Source organism: Oncorhynchus mykiss, chromosome 13 (assembly GCF_013265735.2).
Source record: "Oncorhynchus mykiss isolate Arlee chromosome 13, USDA_OmykA_1.1, whole genome shotgun sequence".
NCBI lineage: Eukaryota > Metazoa > Chordata > Actinopteri > Salmoniformes > Salmonidae > Oncorhynchus > Oncorhynchus mykiss.
Window position 1 is genome coordinate 20,698,504 of NC_048577.1, and position 20,459 is coordinate 20,718,962.

General features: G+C 42.2%; 1 protein-coding gene across 1 annotated transcript; it reads left to right on the plus strand.

Moving 5' to 3' along the window:
* The first annotated feature begins 16,191 nt into the window (after positions 1 to 16,191).
* On the plus strand, positions 16,192 to 19,984 carry LOC110485899 (keratin, type I cytoskeletal 13-like). Its single transcript, XM_021557114.2, has 8 exons — positions 16,192 to 16,665; positions 17,079 to 17,161; positions 17,323 to 17,479; positions 17,657 to 17,818; positions 18,018 to 18,143; positions 19,102 to 19,322; positions 19,492 to 19,505; positions 19,605 to 19,984. The coding sequence occupies exons 1-8, from the start codon at positions 16,192 to 16,194 to the stop codon at positions 19,652 to 19,654; spliced, it is 1,287 nt and encodes a 428-aa protein (XP_021412789.2). The 3' UTR covers positions 19,655 to 19,984.
* Positions 19,985 to 20,459: the final 475 nt, after the last annotated feature.

Here is a 20,459-nt window from a genome sequence, read left to right on the forward strand (position 1 = left end):
GTTTCCAGCTTGACCAGATAAGGGAATGTAGTTTGGGCTGTATGTAATAAGGGCTGTAAGTTAAATCACATTGTGATTTGTGTTATTATTATGTGGATTATAATTCATTGGGATTTTTGGGGGGTTGATACATTTTCCGTTAGGGCAAATCAAGTCATTGTAGAGTGGAAATTACAAACTTTAGAAGCCTTTTAAAACCTCAACAACTCTACAAGTTGACTTTACCTGCTGGAAATATTTTCTCATCAATTTGACATTATTATAAAAAAATATGATTATGATTATAAGCAAGCATACACATGGAGATAGGGAGCGAGGAAAGGAAGAAAGGAAGCTAGGAAAGGAGGAAAAATATATTGGAAAGGAGGAGAGGAAAATAAATCTAAGGAAGGAAAGGGAGCAAGGAAAGGAGGAAAGGAAGCTACTGTAGGACAGGAGGAAAGGAAAGAGAGCTAGGAAAGCATAGGTGGAAAGAGAGCACGGAAAGCAAAGGAGGGGAGGAAAGGGTAAAAGGAACAGGAAATTAAGATAGGAAAGAAGGAAAATAAGATAGGATAACAAACAGATCCATTTCTAAAAGTAATTGTGATATATTCATTTATATCATTTTATGCAAATTTAGGATGTCTTAATCTGATCCGTAAAACTCAACTCACAAATATGTGGAGCAACTCACACATGTAATGCAAGTCACAAATGTAATCCATGCAGTCACAAATGTAATCTGTGGAGTCACAAATGTTGTCACATTCACAAAAACATATTTGACCACTGTTGTGTTTGCAAAGCAAGAAATATGTTTGTAATATGTTCTGTGTAAAAACCTCTTAAGGATCCGCACCTTTTTTTCCATTTTCGCCTAAAATGACATATCAAATCTAACTCCCTGTAGCTCAGGACCTGAAGCAAGGATATGCCTATTCTTGATACCATTTGAAAGGAAACACTTTGAAGTTTGTGGAAATGTGAAATTAATGTAGGAGAATATAACACATTAGATCTGGTAAAAGATAACACAAACATGCGTTTTTTTTGTATTTTATATGTACCATCATCTTTGAAATGCAAGAGAAAGTCCATGATGTATTATTCCAGCCCAGGCGCCATTTAGATGTTGGCCTCTAGATGGCAGCAGTGTATGTGAAATGTTTTAGACTGATCGATGGAACCATTGCATTTCTGTTCAAACTTTTGTGTCAAGACTGCCCAAATGTGCCTAATTATTAATAACTTTTCATATTCAAAACTGTGCACTCTCCTCAAACAATAGCATGGTATTATTTCACTGTAATAGCTACTGTAAATTGGACAGTGCAGTTAGATTAATTAACAAGAATTTAAGCTTTCTGCCAATATCAGATATGTCTATGTCCTGGGAAATGTTCTTGTTACTTGCAACCTCATGCTAATCGCATTAGCCTACGTTAGCTCAACCGTCCAGTTGGGGGGGGGGGGGTCACCCAATCCTGTAGAGGTTTTTAAACTAGAAAAAAACCTATCTTGCAGGTGGTGCTATTTTTTATGAATCACAAACAACCAAATAGTTGGTGCTGTTTGTAATGATATAATGATGTAATGATGTGATTGTGTCATGTAATTATCAGGAAGCCAAATTAGCCTTATATTCAACCACCACTTCAATCTAGATGTAAAACTTATTTCCTTATTTGCTATTACAACATCCCATTTCTAAACAGGTTGAACTATACTTAAGCAATAAGGCCAGAGGGGTTTTGGTATATGGCCAATATGCCTCGGCTAAGGGCTGTTCTTACGCGTGACGCAAACCGGTGTGTCTGGATACAGCCCTTAGCCGTGGTACAGTATGCTGGTCATATGCCACCAGTGGCGATTTCAACTAAAAACAAATGTTTTAGATGCATGCCAGCAAGGCCACTACACAACAGAACACAACACTAAAACAATACATTAAATTGCACTATAATGATGCCCAAAACCTGCATAATGCTGTCCCAACAGCAACGCATTATTTTCAGCACTATGGAGTGAATCCTTACCACTGCTACACCTGGCTAACAGCGGAGCCTTACCTGGCAGCGACTTGCTTATACAAATGTGGTTTCTACTGACAATATGTACAAACTATGGCAAGACGAGTGGATCAGAGGCCACCTGTAATTTTCATTAAGATGTTAATGAACGAGCTAAGACAGACGTCGTCAATATAACTATTTGTTCAGCACTTTTGAAATGTACAGCGACAGAAGTCAGAACATGGGCAGTTTCTAACCAACTTGCCTATTTGAATAAAGGTAAAATAAAACATACATTAGTATTACTTTCTTAACAACGGTATACATATCTCCCTGGCATAATACATAATTTATGCAGCAGCGAACAATGCATTTCCTTTCCTGTGGCGGTCCTCATGAGAGCCAGTTTCATCATAGCGCTTGATGGTTTTTGCGACTGCACTTGAAGAAACTTTCAAAGCTCTTGAAATGTTCCGCATTGACTGGCTTTTATGTCCTAAAGTAATGCTGGACTGTCAATTCACTTTGCTTATTTGAGCTGTTCTTGCCAAAATATGGACTTGGTCTTTTACCAAATAGGGCTATCTTCTGTATACCAACCCTACCTTGTCACAACACAACTGAGTGGCTCAAACACATTAAGAAGGAAAGAAATTCCACAAATTAACTTTTAACAAGGCACACCTGTTAATTGAAATGCATTCCAGGTGACTACCTCCTGAAGCTGATTGAGAGAATGCCAAGAGTGTGCAAAGCTGTCATCAAGGCAAAAGGTGGCTACTTTGAAGAATATCAAATATAAAATACATTTTGATTTGTTTCACACATTTTTGGTTACTACATGATTCCATACGTGTTATTCCATAGTTTTGATGTCTTCACTATTATTCCACAATGTAGAAAATAGTCAAAATGAAGAAAAACCCTTGAATGAGTAGGTGTGTCCAAACTCTTGATTGGTACTGTATGTGTATATATATATTATTTTGCGAAACAGGTGGGGCTCAAAACAAGTGGGGCTCTGAATGACGGGTCGCCACTGTATGCCACAAACTCCTGAGGTGACTTATTGCTATTATAAACAGGTTCGCAACGCAATTAGACCAGCAAACAAGTAGCTTTGCCTCATACCCATAGTATATTGTCTCATATACCACAGCTTTCAGACAATCAGCATCCATTAGCCAAACTACCTGGTTTATACCTTGTTGGTATTGTATTGTTGATCCAGGTACCAAAACAATCATGATCAACGATCATGTCCCACTTGGCAAAATAAAATTATAGACTTTACTTCTGTCAATGATAATGCGACAGTTGTGATATCATCTGGAAGGTTCAGTGGTTTTGATGTCTCTCTCTGCTACCACTAGAGTGTGCACTATGACCACAGGTAGTATGTCCACCAATCAGGTTGACTTGCAGTAGGGTGTGGCCATAGAGATTTATTGACGGGTGTGGAAAGGTGATGAAGGATGGAGGGCCAGACAACTCAGGCACTCTGTCTCTGTTGATACAGTGCAATGAAATGAACAGGTTCAATTTTTATTAAACAACTCTTTATGCTTTGTGGTAATGTATTGTCTGTACTGTCTGTAGCCCTGGGATAACATTTTAGACATACAGTTGATGTTGGAAGTTTACATACACCTTATGCAAATACATTTCAACTCAGTTTTTCACAATTCCTGACATTTAATCCTAGTAAATATACCCTGTCTGAGGTCAGTTAGGATCACCACTTTATTTTAAGAATGTGAAATGTCAGAATAATAGTAGAGAGAATGATTTACTTCAGCTTTTATTTCTTTCATCACATTACCAGTGGGTCAGAAGTTTACATTCACTAATTTAGTATTTGGTAGCATTGCCTTTAAATGATTTAACTTGGGTCAAACTTCTCAGGTAGCCTTCCACAAGCTTCCCACAATAAGTTGGGTGAATTTTGGCCCATTCCTCCTGACAGAGCTGGTGTAACTGAGTCAGGTTTGTAGGCCTCCTTGCTCACACACTTTATCAGTTCTGCCCACAAATGTTCTATACGATTGAGGTCAGGGCTTTGTGATGGCCAATCCAATACCTTGACTTTGTTGTCCTTAAGCCATTTTGCCACAACTTTTGAAGTATGCTTGGGGTCATTGTTCATTTGGAAGACCCATTTGCGACCCAGCTTTAACTTCCTGACTGATGTCTTGAGATGTTGCTTCAATATATCCACATAATTTTCCTGCCTCATGAAGCCATCTATTTTGTGAAGTGCACCAGTCCCTCCTGCAGCAAAGCACCCCCACAACATGATGCTGCCACCCCCGTGCTTCATGGTAGCATGGTGTTCTTCAGCTTGCAAGCGTCCCCCTTTTTCCTCCAAACATAACGATGGTCATTATGGCCAAACAGTTATATTTTTGTTTCATCAGACCAGAGGACATTTCTCCAAAAAGTACAATCTTTGTCCCCATGTGCAGCTGCAAACCGTAGACTGTCTTTTTTATGGCGTTTTTGGAGCAGTAGCTTCTTCCTTGCTGAGCGGCCTTTCAGGTTATGTCGATATAGGACTTGTCTAACTGTGGATATAGATACTTTTGTACCCGTTTCCTCCAAAATCTTCACAGGGTCCTTTGCTGTTGTTCTGGGATTGATTTGCACTTTTCACACCAAAGTACGTTCATCTTTAGGAGACAGAACGCGTCTCCTTCCTGAGTGGTGTTACGGCTATGTGGTCCCATGGTGTTTATACTTGCGTACTATTGTTTGTACAGATGAACGTGGTACCTTCAGTCCATTGGAAATTGCTTCCAAGGATGAACCAGACTTGTGGATGTCTACAATTATTTTCTGAGGTCTTGGCTGATTTATTTTGATTTTCCTATGATGTCAAGCAAAGAGGCACTGAGTTTGAAGGTAGGCCTTGAAATACATCTACATGTACATCTCCAATTGACTCAAATGATGTCATTTAGCCTATCAGAAGCTTCTAAAGCCATGACATCATTTTCTGGAATTTTCCAAGCTGTTTAAAGGCACAGTCAACTTAGTGTATGTAAACTTCTGACCTACTGGAATTGTGATGCAGTGAATTATAAGTGAAATAATCTGTCTGTAAACAATTGTTGGAAAATTACTTGTGTCATCCACAAAGTAGATGTCCTAACCAACTTGCCAAAACTACAATTTGTTAAGAAGAAAATTGTGTAGTGGTTGAAAAACGAGTTTTAATGACTCCAACCTAAGTGTACGTAAACTTCCAACTTCAATTGTATGTACACCCATATTATTATACCAATTTCACAGATTAACATATGTTCTGCAGTAAAAAAACATTGGCTGTTTCACCCAGCGCTATATTTTGTAAGCTTGCTCATAATCATGCAAAAATATTTTATCATAATGTATAACTGACGTTCAAATATCTCCAAACTTAAGTTTGATAAAAAATGAGGACCAGCCTTTTCAACATCATGTTGGATGCATTTTTAAAGTGGCTTGCGAAAGTATTCACCCTCCTTGGCATTTTTCCTATTTTGTTGTCTTACAACCTGGAATTAAAATAGATTTTCTGGGAGGTTTGTATAATTTGATTTACACAACATACCTATCACTTTGAAGATACAAAATATTATTTTCGTGAAACAAACAAGAAATAAGACAAAAAAACAAAAAACTAACTATTCTTAGTTAGTTTTGCTGCAATTACAGCTGCAAGTCTCTTGGGGTATGTCTCTATAAGCTTGTCACATCTAGCCACTGGGATTTTTGCCCATTCTTCAAGAAAAACTGCTCCAGCTCCTTCAAGTTGGATGGGTTTGCTGGTGTACAACAATTCTTATGTCATATCACATATTCTCAATTGGATTGAGGTCTGGGCTTTGACTAGGCCATTCCAAGACATTTAAATGTTTCCCCTTAAACCACTCGAGAGTTGCTTTAGCAGTATGCTTAGGGTCATAGACCTGCTGGAAGGTGAACCTCCATCCCAGTCTCAAATCTCTGGAAGACTGAAACAGGTTTCCCTCAAGAATTTCCCTGTATTTACCACCATCCATCATTCCTTCAATTCTGAGCAGTTTCCCGGTCCCTGCCGATGAAAACATGGTGTTCTCGGGGTGATGAGAGGTGTTGGGTTTGCACCAGACATAGTGTTTTCCTTGATTGCCAAAAAGCTTGATTTTAATCTCATCTGACCAAAGTACCTTCTTCCATAAGTTTGGGGAGTCTCCCACATGCCTTTTGGTGAATACCAAACTTGTTTGCTTATTTTTCCTTTAAGCAATGGCTTTTTTCTATCCACTCTTCGGTTAAGCCCAGCTCTGTGGAGTGTACAGCTTAAAGTGGTCCTATGGACAGATACTCCAATCTCCGCTGTGGAGCTTTGCAGCTCCTTCAGGGTTATCTTTGGTCTTTTTGTTGTCTCTCTGATTAATGCCCTCCTTGCCTGGTCGTGAGTTTTGGTGGGCAGCCCTCTCTTGGCAGGTTTGTTGTGGTGCCATATTCTTTCTATTTTTGAAAAATGGATTTTAATGGTGCTCCGTGGGATGTTCAAAGTTTCTGCTATTTTTTTATAACCCAACCCTGATCTGTACTTCTCCACAACTTTGTCCCTGACCTGTTTGGAGATCTCCTTGGTCTTCATAGTGCCGTTTGCTTGGCGGTGCCTCTTGCTTAGTGGTGTTGCAGACTCTGGGGCCTTTCAGAACAGGTGTATATGTACTGAGATCATGTGACAGATCATGTGACACTTATATTGCAAACAGCTGGACATTATTTAACTAATTATATGACTTCTGAAGGTAATTGGTTGCACCAGATTTGATTTAGGTGCTTCATAGCAAAGGGGGTGAATACATATGCACACACCTCTTTTCTGTTTTTTATTTTTTCGAATTTCTTTAAACCTGTTATTTTTTTTCATTTCACTTCACCAATTTGGACTATTTTGTGTATGTTCATTACATGAGATCCAAATAAAAATCCATTGAAATTACAGGTTGTAATGCAACAAAATAGGAAAAACGCCAAGGGGGGTGAATACTTTTGCAAGGCACTGTACATCCAAAACTGCAATGATGTAGTGCAGGCCTATATACCAGTGAAATCAGCGTAGAATAACCTTGTTTACATTGCAGGGTTTTACTCACAGAACGCACAATACAATGGCGGATGTTGGGTATCTAAAGATTACGGTATGTGACTTAAAATTAAGTTAATAAAAGACACAATATTATTAATGAATGCACATTGAATTCATGCTTAGCATTCATAGCCATTAACGACAAGAACCTCAAAGAGGAGTAATTCAAATATTTCAATTATACACTTATACAGTGCAATGAGTCTCACATAAAGTATACTGTATACTGTATTTCTGCTAGTTCCCAACACATATGATTGCCATACTCACACCATTGTACTCTTCAACCTTTGTTGTTTACCATATTCACAAGTGATAAACAGCTGCGTTAAAGACAAAAACAAACTACTTTGTTATCTTTACTTTTTTTATGCTTCTCAGTTGTTTTTACGTTTTATGTTACAGTCCAAACACAAGCTACGTGAACGTTTATGTATGTGACAATAGACGCACCATATTTCACAACTTCACCTGTCACTCAGAGATTGAGGAACAGGCAATTACAGGCTTGTGACAGGCATGGGAACGGTGTACCGGCCATCAGCTCTCACTGTGTCATTGGTTATTGTTGTTGATGACAACAACACTGTGACACTGTATCCGTCTGTACTCATGATAGGAATCCAGACGATCCAGATTTCAACAATAGACAAAGAGACGTTCAAGAATGAGTAAAGAAAACACTCACACCCTATGATGAGATATTCACCATCTGGTACTATGTGATCAGGTGCAATCGCCATGGCAGCAATGTTGTAAATAAATATTAACCAGGGCCCATATTCCCAAAGCATCTCATATAATCAATCATATGAGGGCATTACATAGAGAGATACAGTACATTTTATTTTATTTTTTTATTTTTTATTTTACCTTTATTTAACCAGGCAAGTCAGTTAAGAACAAATTCTTATTTTCAATGACGGCCTGGGAACAGTGGGTTAACTGCCTGTTCAGGGGCAGAACGACAGATTTCTACCTTGTCAGCTCGGGGGTTTGAACTCGCAACCTTCCGGTTACTAGTCCAACGCTCTAACCACTAGGCTACCCTGCATACATACTAGAGATAGATGGGTAGAAGTGATATACAGAACAGTAAACAGTTTTATTTCCAGAAAAATAGTGTGTACCCTTCCAAAAAATAATTTGATGTGGCAAACTTCCTGCAAATTTGTGGTAAATTTAAAGTGTGCCAAAAAAAGTTTTAAAATATTTGCCACCAGTGGTGAATCTGCGCAAACCTTTGGCAAACCTTTGGCAAACCTAGTGGCAAACAATTTGCCAGTGGATTTTTTCTGGGAAATAGTTATCTCAAGATTCGACATATTTGAATCTGTGGCAAACACGTGGCAAGAATATTTATTGCGACTAGTGGCAAACAGTTTACCAGAAGCCGTTCCTGGTGAAGACATGAGTTCCAAGACCAGTAACTGTTGACGACCAGTCAGGGGGAGAAGAACATTCACTTAGAAAATGGAAACCAAGCTATAGCACAGATATAGCAATGAGCCAGATATTTCACTGGATGTATAAATGTGAAGCATCCGGTTGGAGTTTCCACTCACTACCAAATGGTGATGAGAGGAAGCCCAGTGGCCGGCAGTGGAAGAAGATAGAGTGAAGTGGATTTTGGCCGGCATTCTGCTAATCTTCTCATCGATGAAACATTTGACCTCCATACAGTTTTCTGTTTCCAAAACTAGAATCTGTAGCAAACAGTGGACTGCTTTTTGTAGACTTTATTTACCCTTTGCCAAAGTTTTAAAAAAATGGCATTGTTTAGAAAGATTGCAAGGGCAAATTGAGTTATTGCACAAGCACACTTCACAGAGTAGGCATTCCCCAACGGAAATATGCAAATAAATAAATATTTGCCCATTATGATTAATTTGCTCTCATTGGAAACAACAGGCTCGGGATTATCTTGGGTTAGTTCTAAAAGTCTTTGGATATAGTCCCTGTCGGTATTAGATAGAAAGACTCAGCCCTGCCCGCCTGTTGGGAAAACAACCTGTGGTTATCCACATTACCCCATTGGCTCACAGAAAAAACTTCACCTTTTTCAAACGCAACTTTCTTGCCTGTTTGTTTTAGTCAATTACAAAACAACATTTAAGAAAAGTACAGCATGTCTTAAGATGACTTTTCTACATTGCCTTCTCCCGGGCGTTCTCACTACTTAGAGAAACATAACATCGTAGGGCTTCCATCATGCCCCTTTTCATGACGTTGCTAGATACCTGTGCCGGCCGTGACCGGAAAACCCATGAGGCGATGCACAATTGGCCCACCGTCGTCCCAATTAGGGGAGGGTTTGGCCGTCCAGGATGGTCTTGTCCCATCGCGCTGTTGCGACTCATGTGGTGGGCCAGGTGCATGCACGCTGACACAATCACCAGGGGTATGGTGTTTCCTCTGACATAATTATTTGGGGGATGGATGGGTATCATTTGTATGCATAAAATAATAGTAATATTTAAAATGACTAAATCGGGTCATTTTGTATACATGTATTTAAATTTGCATCAGGCCTTTTCTGGGGAGATTCTGGTAAGATGCCGGCAAAGTTGGCTGGATTCCGTTAGACGGAAACGGCCCGATGTTCTTGGTTAAATGTCTTACCTGTGATTAAATGTTTTCTACACACATAGGTATGTGTAGCCAACTTGGACACCAGGTTCCTACATTTCCCACTCTCTGACGTTTCATGATAGCATGAAACCACAGTTCTCTTCTCGCAGGCTCTATTTCCATACGAGGGAGCATTGCGAACCATAGGTTGGGATTTTTGATCTGGTTGCATTTTTGACCTTGTTACTTGTTTGGGAATGTTTTGTTATTCCTGCGTAACAAAACATCTACGTCGAAGTTGGCTCTTTACACTGGGGGTCATTGGGAAAGAATGTTTGTTTCCCCCAATTTGTGGGTGTGGTCGAGGGGAATTCCTTATTATTACGTGAATATCGACCCGGACTATCTAGCTATCTACTGAACTCATTAATTAAACTTCCTTCCAAACTTGTGTTAGCTAATTGATGCCTGGTTAGCAATGTCATGTTTTATGGGATCGGGTGAAACACATGTTGTTGCTATATCAGTTTCAATCTGTCAGCACCACTGACTGGCTCGCTAGCTAACGTTAGTAGTGGCTAGCGCTTAGGTAGTTAGTAACATCAGCTATCATATTTTGCACAATTGATGTGATAGCCCTGTATATAGCCTCACTACTGTTAATTAATACTTTTTTAAAAATTACTTCAGTTTATTTTAGTAAATACTTTCTTAACACTTTTTTGTTGTTGGTTAAGGGCTTGTAAGTAAGCATTTCACCTGTTGTATTCGGCGTATGTGACAAATAAATTTGGATTTGATAGCTATCAAATATTATTTGTCTCATGCTCCGAATACAACTAGACTTCATCGTGAAATGCTTGCTTACGAGCCATTCCCAACAATGCAGAGTTAAAAATCAAATAGTAACACGAGGAATAAAATAAAATGCACAGGGAGTACCAGATCAATGTGCAGAGGTACAAAGTATTTGAGGTAGGGATAGTTGTACAACTGAATGCATTCACCTGAAATGTGTCCACATTTAACCCAACCCCTCTAAATCAGAGAGCTGCAGGGGGCTGCCATAATCAACATCCACAGCGCCCAGGGAACAGTTTGTTACCTGCCTTCCTCAGGGGCAGAATGACAGATTTTTTTTACCTTGTCAGTTTAGGGATTCAATCCAGCAGCCTTTCAGTTACTGGCCCAATGCTCTAACCACTAGGCTACTTGCTGTAGATATGTACATGAAGGCAGGGTAAAGTGACTAGGCATCAGGATCGATAATAATAAGAGTAAAATTAAGAACAGAGAAGGAGCAGAAAATGATGTGTAAAAGTGTTAGTGTGTGTGTTATGTGTGTGCGGGTGTATGAGGGGTTTGTAGAGTGTGTGAGTGTATATGGTTTGCATATATAATCTAGTGAGTGTGCGTAGGGTCAGTGCAAGATAGTTTTGGTACCATTACTTGACTATTTATCAGTCTGGCTATTTAGCAGTCTAATGGCTTGGGGGTAGAAGCTGTCTCGGAGCCTGATGGTCAGAGAGCCAATGCTCCGGTACCGTTTGCTGGATGGTAGCAGAGTGAACAGTCTATTGTTTGGGTGGCGGGAGTCTTTGGCAATTTTTTGGGCCTTCCTCTGACACTGCTTGATTATAGAGTTCCTGGATAGCAGGGAGCTCGGCCCCAGTGATGTACTGGGCTGTCTGCACCACCCTCTGTTGCGCTTTGCGGTCAAGGTTCTTACATTTGCTGTACCAAGAGGTGATGCAGCCATTGAAGATGCTCTCAATGGTGCAGCTGTAGAAATGTTTGAGAATCTGAGGGCCCATGCCAAAGCTTTTCAGCCAAGTGAGAGTGAAGAGGCACTGTTGTGCCCTCTTCATGACTGTGCGGGTGCGTGGACCATGTTACAACATTTCGATGTTGTTATTAATCTTTGCATATTCATATTCAAATTTGCGGCAAACAGTAGAGTTTTCCCAGAATTATTTGCCAGAAGTACCCAAGTCACCACAAATTTGCTGCAACAAAAAAACTAATTTGCATGTGAAAATATGACAGATGACAAAATATGACAGAATATGGAAGATTTGCGGCAAATTGGCCAAAATATTTGCCACAACTGTTAGCCAGAAGCCAGTTTTTTTCGGTAAAGGTAATTATGGCCAGTTTCGGAGTGGAACTAACTCCGACCACCATTTTTTGTTCAAGCTAGCTAAGGCAACATTTCACATAACAGATGAGGTATTCAACAGTAACCACATCCCTACTTACAAAAAAGACATGCAGCCACCTGTTCTTGTTCAGTTTCTGTATAGACCAAAGCCAATCCCCCTTCCATCTCTCCATCATTTTTCAACCATTGTCTCTTCTATAATCTAATTTAGGATATTTATAAAACAGTGAGGTATCCTTGATAATGGATATTGAAGTACAAGGAACGTGTCTCATACCAACGTTTACATTTACTATAAATGCACGACTCAGATTCCATGGACCCACTACATTTTTTTACCAAGTAGTAAAACCTATTTATCTTCAGACCGTAACACTACTAACAAGTGTAAACCATGGAAAAAAAGCACAAGGCAATCTGCCTTGTATTTGTTGTCATGCCAACAGTAAGCCAACAAATCTACTCGCTTCATAGTTCATAACATTGACAGTCTGTAAGACTCGGTCCTAAAGCTCTCCCTCAGTCCCATGCGAAAACAACCCCATTCCAAAGACTGTCCATTTCTCAAGGGTTCTTATCTTCCCTTTCTATCCCCCTGTGTTTAACTAAGCTGAAGGGCTGGGGAGAGAGAGGGGGATGGGGGGAAAGAAAGAGAGTGCATGGGTGGAGTAGAGTTTCTACAGTGACTCATTCTTAGCTACGGCTTAAACTCATTTGATTTAAACCCCTTTCAGACAAAGCCAGACTTGAGTGCACCTTAGACAAACGTCAAGAGCTTAGTTCTGGCCTAGGCAAGTTGAGTCAATTCAGTCGAGATTGAGGGCTCAATTCAATCTGCATCACAGACGTTCAGCTTTACAGCGTGATTCAAATTTAAAGGAAATGTTGATGCTTTTTAGCCGAGACTGCACTCACGCACTAAACGCTGCATATGTTACCTTCCCATTTCTATTGCTCAATCTGTAAAGCTTCAGCAACACAGATTGAATAGAGCCCTGCGTCTTTTGCATAAAGCATCATAAACATACTGTCACCGTGTGCTCCTCTCCGGCCTCTAGGTCCCCAGGCTGCTCGACTCCATCACTTCCTTGATTACCTGCCCTTTATATGTCACTCCCTTTGGTTTCTTCCTCAGTCGTCATTTTTTCTGTTTCTTGTCGGTGCGCTGTTTGTGTTTCTGGTGTTGTTCGTTTATTCATTAAATGTATTCACTTCCTGAACTTGCTTCCCGACTCAGCGTACATCGTTACACATACACTCTTAGAAAAAAGGTTTCAAAAATGTTTCTTCGGCTTTCCACTTAGGATAACCCTTTTTGGTTCCAGGTATAACAAAAAAAAATGGTTCCAGGTGGAACTCTTTTGGGTTCCATGTAGAACCCACCGTGTAAAGGGTTCTACATGGAACTCAAAAGGCTCCTACCTAGATTTATTTTTCTTTATGAGTGTAGTCATAGCGGAGTTATACACAGTTACATGGGCAGCAGGGTAGCCTAGTGGTTAGAGTGTTGGACTAGTAACCGGAAGGTCAGATTATAGAAGCTGACAAGGTACAAATCTGTCTTCTGAACAGGCAGTTAACCCACTGTTCCTAGGCTGTTATTGAAAATAAGAATTTGTTCTTAACTGACTTGCCTGGTTAAATAAAAAACAGGCTGTGTTACTTGTAGATCTGAGAGTTGTGGTCATTCTTTGAAAACTACAGTGAAATTATTGCTCGCCCTACAGCTTCTTTTCAATGCGTGTAAGGTTAGGATATCTCCAGTTTTTAGCTGCACTGAAACACACAGAAACGGCACAGGGTTTCAATGCATTGTGAAATAAATGGACCCTCATTCAGTTTTATGCCAGACAGCTAAGGATATATTTTGGGTTATTATTCCATTCATAGTAGCACCATAGCCACAGCAGCTGCCATATTCTTCAAACAGAGTTGTATTGTAGAGTTCAGATAGGTCAGACACACCTTTTGCGACTGCTATATCACATACTTTTCATCAGCAAATATCACCTTATTGTCTTGTCAATTTAGGATTGAGACTCGATATATACTCATAACAATCTCTACAGTATCTTTATGGCAGGAAAACAAACATTCTACACGGAAAGAAAGTTCCGGTCACCTCTGTAAACGTGAATGATTCATTCAGTGCAAGTGAAAACAGGCACCCAGACAGTGAGCCTAAGTCACTGTGTTGATTTCTACAGGTGGCAAGCTCCGATGTGACACGGTACAATGGGTTGGTTGTTGAAGTGTCTGTGTGAGTCAGTGACCGCATCCTTCTGCTGGTCCAGACGATTCACCGGCCCAGTATCTGCCCGCTATGCCCACTTCTCACCACCTGTGCCAAGGCCTGGCATCTGCCCGCTATGTCCACTTCTCACCACCTGTGCCAAGGCCTGGCATCTGCCCGCTATGTCCACTTCTCACCACCTGTGCCAAGGCCAGGTATCTGCCCGCTATGTCCACTTCTCACCACCTGTGCCAAGGCCAGGTATCTGCCCGCTATGCCCACTTCTCACCACCTGTGCCAAGGCCAGGTATCTGCCCGCTATGCCCACTTCTCACCACCTGTGCCAAGGCCAGGTACTGGCAGCTGCCGGGTTGAGCAAGAGTGGAAAACTTCCATGAACCAGAGAGACTTCTAGAACCAGGGTTGATTCTATATTTGGTATTTGTTTTTGATCCAATGAATACAGAAGATTTACTGCAATTCAATGAATGAATTCATGCAAAATTACATTGGGAGATGTTTTGAATACGAAATTGCATTGGAGATGTTTCAATTTCCACTATAGATTAAAACTAATCTTACACTTCACAGCCTGCACAGCCTGCACAATGTCTAAAGTCAGCGACATTGTGATGGGTATGCTGCTGTATGGATTGTTGGATTATTCTGTAACAAAGTTTTGCGTGCAATTCTTCTTCGTTTGCATTCAGGGAGTGGTTTCCCCTCAAATTTACTACCATCTCTCACATGTATGAAGAAAAAGTGAATGCATTCCCCTCCCCCTCCAACTCAGGCACAACCCTATTAGAGATTGTATGAGGTATGAGGCCCCATTCCCCTCCTTTCTCTCCCTGTTTCTCAGCAGCTGATACCAGATGTGGGGTGGGAGCGGGCCAGTGTCCAAGACTGATCTCACACACAGTCACAACCCCCTCTGAGGCTCTCTCTCTCCCTCATCATCCTTCATCCCTCATACACTCTACCTCAACCCCGACCAAAAACAACATACTTTATACGCACTGGGAGTCTCAGTTCACTAACACAGAAGACACACACATACACACTACACACTAACACACACACACACACACTAGCAAACTACACACTAACACACACACTAGCACATTACACACAAACACACAGAGACACAGGACACGGTCCATGGGGCTGAAGGGGATGTTTGGAGTAGAAGGAGAACAATGGGCTGTGTACTTGGGCCCCTAAAAGGACCAGGCTGAGAGCATGGAAAACAGTAGAGGTCTGGGTGACCTCATACAGTCATGTTTTCTACCATATCAATTATGTTTCAATCAATAAAGTGCTCAATAGTGATTGACTGCATGCCAACCCTTTCTGGGTAGATGCATTGCGTCTTTATAAAATCCATATATTTGATATACAGTGCGTTCACATTTTATCACTCGTTGACGATAAAAGCAATATGGTCACTGATTACCTATGTACCAATAGGTAACTTGGAGTAAGCATTTTAATGGTTTCACCATGTTTAGTTTCTTTAATGAAAGACACCCACCGTTTTAATGATAGATACAGTATGTTTAGCACTTATCCTGTAATAAGATGTTTACTTTAGGTGTGGCAGGTAACACTTTACTTTAGCTTGGAAAAAAAGGGATACTTCAATGTTTCAACAATGTATACCTAACTACAGGCAAATAACAGAGCATGATATAGTTTGATAGACTGGCATAAAGTCCTAGTAATTAAACAGTCTGTGTTTCCTTCTCTGGCTAACTTCACCCCCCCCCCCCCCCCCCCCGCACACACACACACACACACACACACAGGCATTCCATTACAGTTTCATCACAGGGGTGGAAACTGAACCCTGGTCCTTAAATTCAAACAGACTGTGGTGGTGAGTGTTGGAGAGTGTTGTAAAGTCACCCTCTCCTCCCCCTGTCCATTCCCTGTTCTCTCCTCCTCTCCTCTCCCACCTCCACACGGCCCGCCCCAGGGCTCAGACTATATCAGGATCCAGCCTTCCTCTGTCCAACTCCACACTCCTGGAGGCTCCAGCTCTACAACAGTCCTCTCTCCTCTCGTCGCCACTCCACTGACCTACAGCAGCCAGCAAGTCAGCATGTCTTACTACTCATACAAGAGCTCCAGCGGCGGCGGCCCCATGAACTTCTCCGGGGGCTCCAACATCATGTCAAGCCGGGTGGGCTACGTGTCCAGCGCCCCCAAGGCCTTCAGCGTGTACGGAGGTGGTTCTGGCGGTGGCACTCGCATCTCCTCTTCCTCCGTCCGCTCAGTCTCCTCTGGGTACGGCGGCGGGGCCGGCTTCGGTGGCGGCTATGGATCCGGCGGCGGCGGCGGCGGTGGCTTCAACCTGTCCAGCGCCCTGGACGGCGGCGCCATCCACCTGAACGAGAAGGCCACCATGCAGAACCTGAACGACCGCCTGTCCACCTACCTGGATAAGGTGCGCTCCCTGGAGGAGGCCAACTCCAAGTTGGAGATTCAGATCAGAGAGTATTATGAGAAGAAGGGCCCTGCCGCCGAGAGGGACTACAGCAAATACTGGGCCATCATCAACGACCTGAAGGACAAGGTAGTGTGCTGACCTCGTCTGCTATGGGCTAATCAAATCCATCAAATTCGCATTTCTTGCAGTGTTAAGTAGGCAGTGCCGACAGGATACTAGGGAAAGGAACATTGGCTTACAGTACTGTATGTAGGAATGAGGAGCACAACATTTATTTTTTTAAAGATAGCTATTAATTAAACAAATGAAGCAAATTAATTACATCTCAAGCATGAAGGTGATGAGGTCATTCAGGGAGGTGATACAGATGGCTTTTTCTAGTGCATTGATGTTTAGGTTTTATGCTTTAACTCCTGGAATGTGTGTTCAACAAGCTTTGGGACAGATGCAACAGCGTATCGAAATACTATCAGCTTCCAAGTTGACTAACTGCGACTCAACCATGGTGAACAATGAAAGTCTTTCATGTTTTCTTTTAGATCAACGGTGCCACATGCAACAACGCCAACATCCTGCTGCAGATTGACAACTCTAAACTAGCTGCTGATGACTTCCAGACCAAGTTAGGGCACTTCCTCAATCAGCTCCATAGTCTCAGTTATTACAACACTAGGTTATAAGAGGCAAACAACCAAATCATCACTCCGAAGCTACATGTCTAATCTACAAATTTTCGATTCAAATGTCTCATGATAACTTCCTCACTTTCTCCCGACCAATCAGGTTCGAGCATGAGCTGATGATGCGCCAGTCGGTGGAGGCTGACATCGCCAACCTGCGTCGCCTGCTGGACCAGACCACTCTGACCAAGGCCGACCTGGAGATGCAGATCGAGGGTCTGCAGGATGAGCTGGCCTACCTCAAGAAGAACCACATAGAGGTGTGGGGGGCAATTCACTTTCTTCACATTGTTCCATTGCAGTGATGAGATGTTATTCAAGATAAACACACCCCAGTGACGATAGAGAGGAGAAAGTTAGTGGTGGGGGATTGTTTTTGAAAAGTTGGATAGAAAGTAAGAGGGATGAGAGTGACTCCATTTCCCATAATTCCACAGGAGCTGGCAGCCATGCGTGCTCAACTCACTGGCACAGTGAACGTGGAGGTGGACGCAGCGCCCCAGCAGGACATGGCCAGGATGATGGAGGAGATCCGCACCCAGTACGAGGGCATCATCGACAAACACCGCCGCGACCAGGAGGCATGGTTCACAGACAAGGTAACCGTCACCATGGCACACTTCAGCAAAATTCTCCAACTGTCTCCCACACTTAATCTTTTGTAATTACATCTTCAAAACCAAAATATGGAACTGACTGTCATTAACGGTAATCATTTTGAAGATTGTGGTCCAAATTCGTCAGGAGAGTGAGCCACAGCGGGATTAAAATGGCGGCCCTGGTTTGTTTGTGTTTCAGTCAGCCAACCTGTCCAAGGAGGTGGCCACCAGCACAGAGATCATCCAGACCACCAAAACGGAGATCAACGACCTGAGACGCACCATGCAGGGCCTGGAGATCGAGCTGCAGTCACAGCTCAGCATGGTGAGCCAGAATCACTGACGTCTGAAAACGGACCACAGTTTTTGGGGCCATAGCTTTTGCACAACTTTATGCCACTTTTGGCAACAGTTGATTCTATGTCCCCGTTCTCTGTACCAATCCTCTGGAGTCTAGCTTCTCTCTTTCAACAGAGGGAAAGAGCGAGGTGGACGCGGTTGAAAGGGATGGACGAGATAAAAGGGAGGGAAGAAGGGGGAGGACTTGGAGAGAGATGGAGTAGGAGAGGGGAAATGGGAGAGGGCAGTGGAAAAAGGCTATAAGTGGGGGATTAGTGGACACGGGGGGAGGTTAGGGTTATGCAGAGGTTTTTTCGCTTTTTACGGGCATCTGCACCCTATCTGGAAGACAGCTTGAGTGTGAGTGTGTCCAGAGGAATGCAGAGGTGACAGAGCCAGAGCCAAACTCCCATGGAAACTTAGCTGGGGCTTATCAAACTCAGTAAGTCTATCTCATTCCATCCCGCGGCAGTAACAAGGCTACATTCCATGTCGGTCTAAAGCACAGGAGGTTGGTGGCACCTTAACTGGGGAGGATGGGCTCGTGGTAATGGCTGGAGTGGAATCAGGGGAACGGTATCAAACACGTGGTTTCTTTGTGTTTGAAGCCATTCCATTCGCTCCGCTCCAGCCATTATTATGAGCCGTCATCCCCGAAGCAGTCTCCACTAAAGGCCATTTAAAGAAAATAAACATCTGGGAATACATAGAACTCAGTATCTCATTTAAAATAAGCAAGAAGTGACCCCGCTGTGCTTGGTGGTGCCAGGCACGTTTGTGTTCATCAACATAGTCTTGGTATGGTGTAATAGAAGAAGTTCGTTGACATTTGCTTATCTAAGTTGATGAAGTGCAATAACTATGGCTGCTTTGAGGTTTATTTTCATCATTTCTATACATGCATTTCCTGTTACTGACCCTGTATCACCTCTATCGCCACACAGAAAGCAGCTATGGAGAACACACTGAGAGAGACAGATGGCCGCTACAGCGCCATGCTCTCGGGCTACCAGAACCAGATCGACATGCTGGAACAGGAGCTAAACAGGGTGCGCCAGAGCATCGAGACGCAGGGCCACGATTACAAGATGCTGCTGGACATCAAGTCCCGTCTGGAGCAGGAGATTGCCACCTACAGGGGCCTCCTGGAAGGGGAGGAGTCCAGGTAAACCTTGCAAATCTATTGGAAATGCCCATAAATGTCCATACATTTAACACGGCCCAAATAATCATATTAGTCATTGTTATTATTATTAGTCTTTCAGACAGATACAACATAGCTATACTCTCTAACACATTCTTTTTCCATTTCTTTTCACCAACTGTCTTTTCAGAACTGTTGGCTCAGGTAAATAACATGTATTTTATATCATGTCTTTATAATGATAATATATGATGGTTGTGATAGTAGGTTATCAGCATGTTGTAACTCATTTTCTTTCTGCAGGGGGATCGAAAACCACAGTCACAACCACAACAGTGCGCTCTTCCAGCTAGATGTCCATCTCTACTGGCAGCGCATAATATTATCAGAAACACACCCACACCCACACCCGCAAACACCACACATCGTTACGACTAAAGAGGAGAGCTGTCGAATACAATACCTGAGGAGTACTGTTAACACTGCAATGCCTCTAATCCTGATAGGTCAATAATATACCTGTTTTTACGATATCCGCCAATCATAGGAAGCCTTACTGGAGTTCCAGGAAGTGGAATTAGGATGAGAAAGTAGGAATAATGAACAACATTTGAGTGTTTGTGACCAGAGTGTTTGTGACCATCCTGTTTCTGAAAATAAATGTTCTGGTGAATATGAATCGCTATTTTCTGTGGCTGAAATTATTTCAATAAGGTAGACAGCTTTTGGAAAAGTTGACTATCATGACATTATAAGCCTGTATTGTGTGCCCCCCCCCCCACCCCCCATCTGTTGCCTGTAGTTATTCAAAAGCATGACAACCACATAATACTCTCGGGACTCTGTGTTAGATATAACAGTGGGGTTGTCAGGAGGTTGTCAGGATGTTGTGGACAATGGCTGAAAACTCAACTGTGGAAAAACATAACGTGAGAGACATTGAAGGTTACTGAAAGGTCTTGTACTCAAACACCACGGAATGAAAGGAGCAGGGAGCAGGATCCGTGACCACGGAACTGCGAATATGACCCTGGGTGCGGTAAAATGACTCCTCAAAAGCGAGTCGGGATGACTAATCTATGCCCTCACACATACTTCAGCATTTTGACACAGTGTCACAACATGCAGAGTTTCTTCCTCACCAAGTGGCAGTGTTGC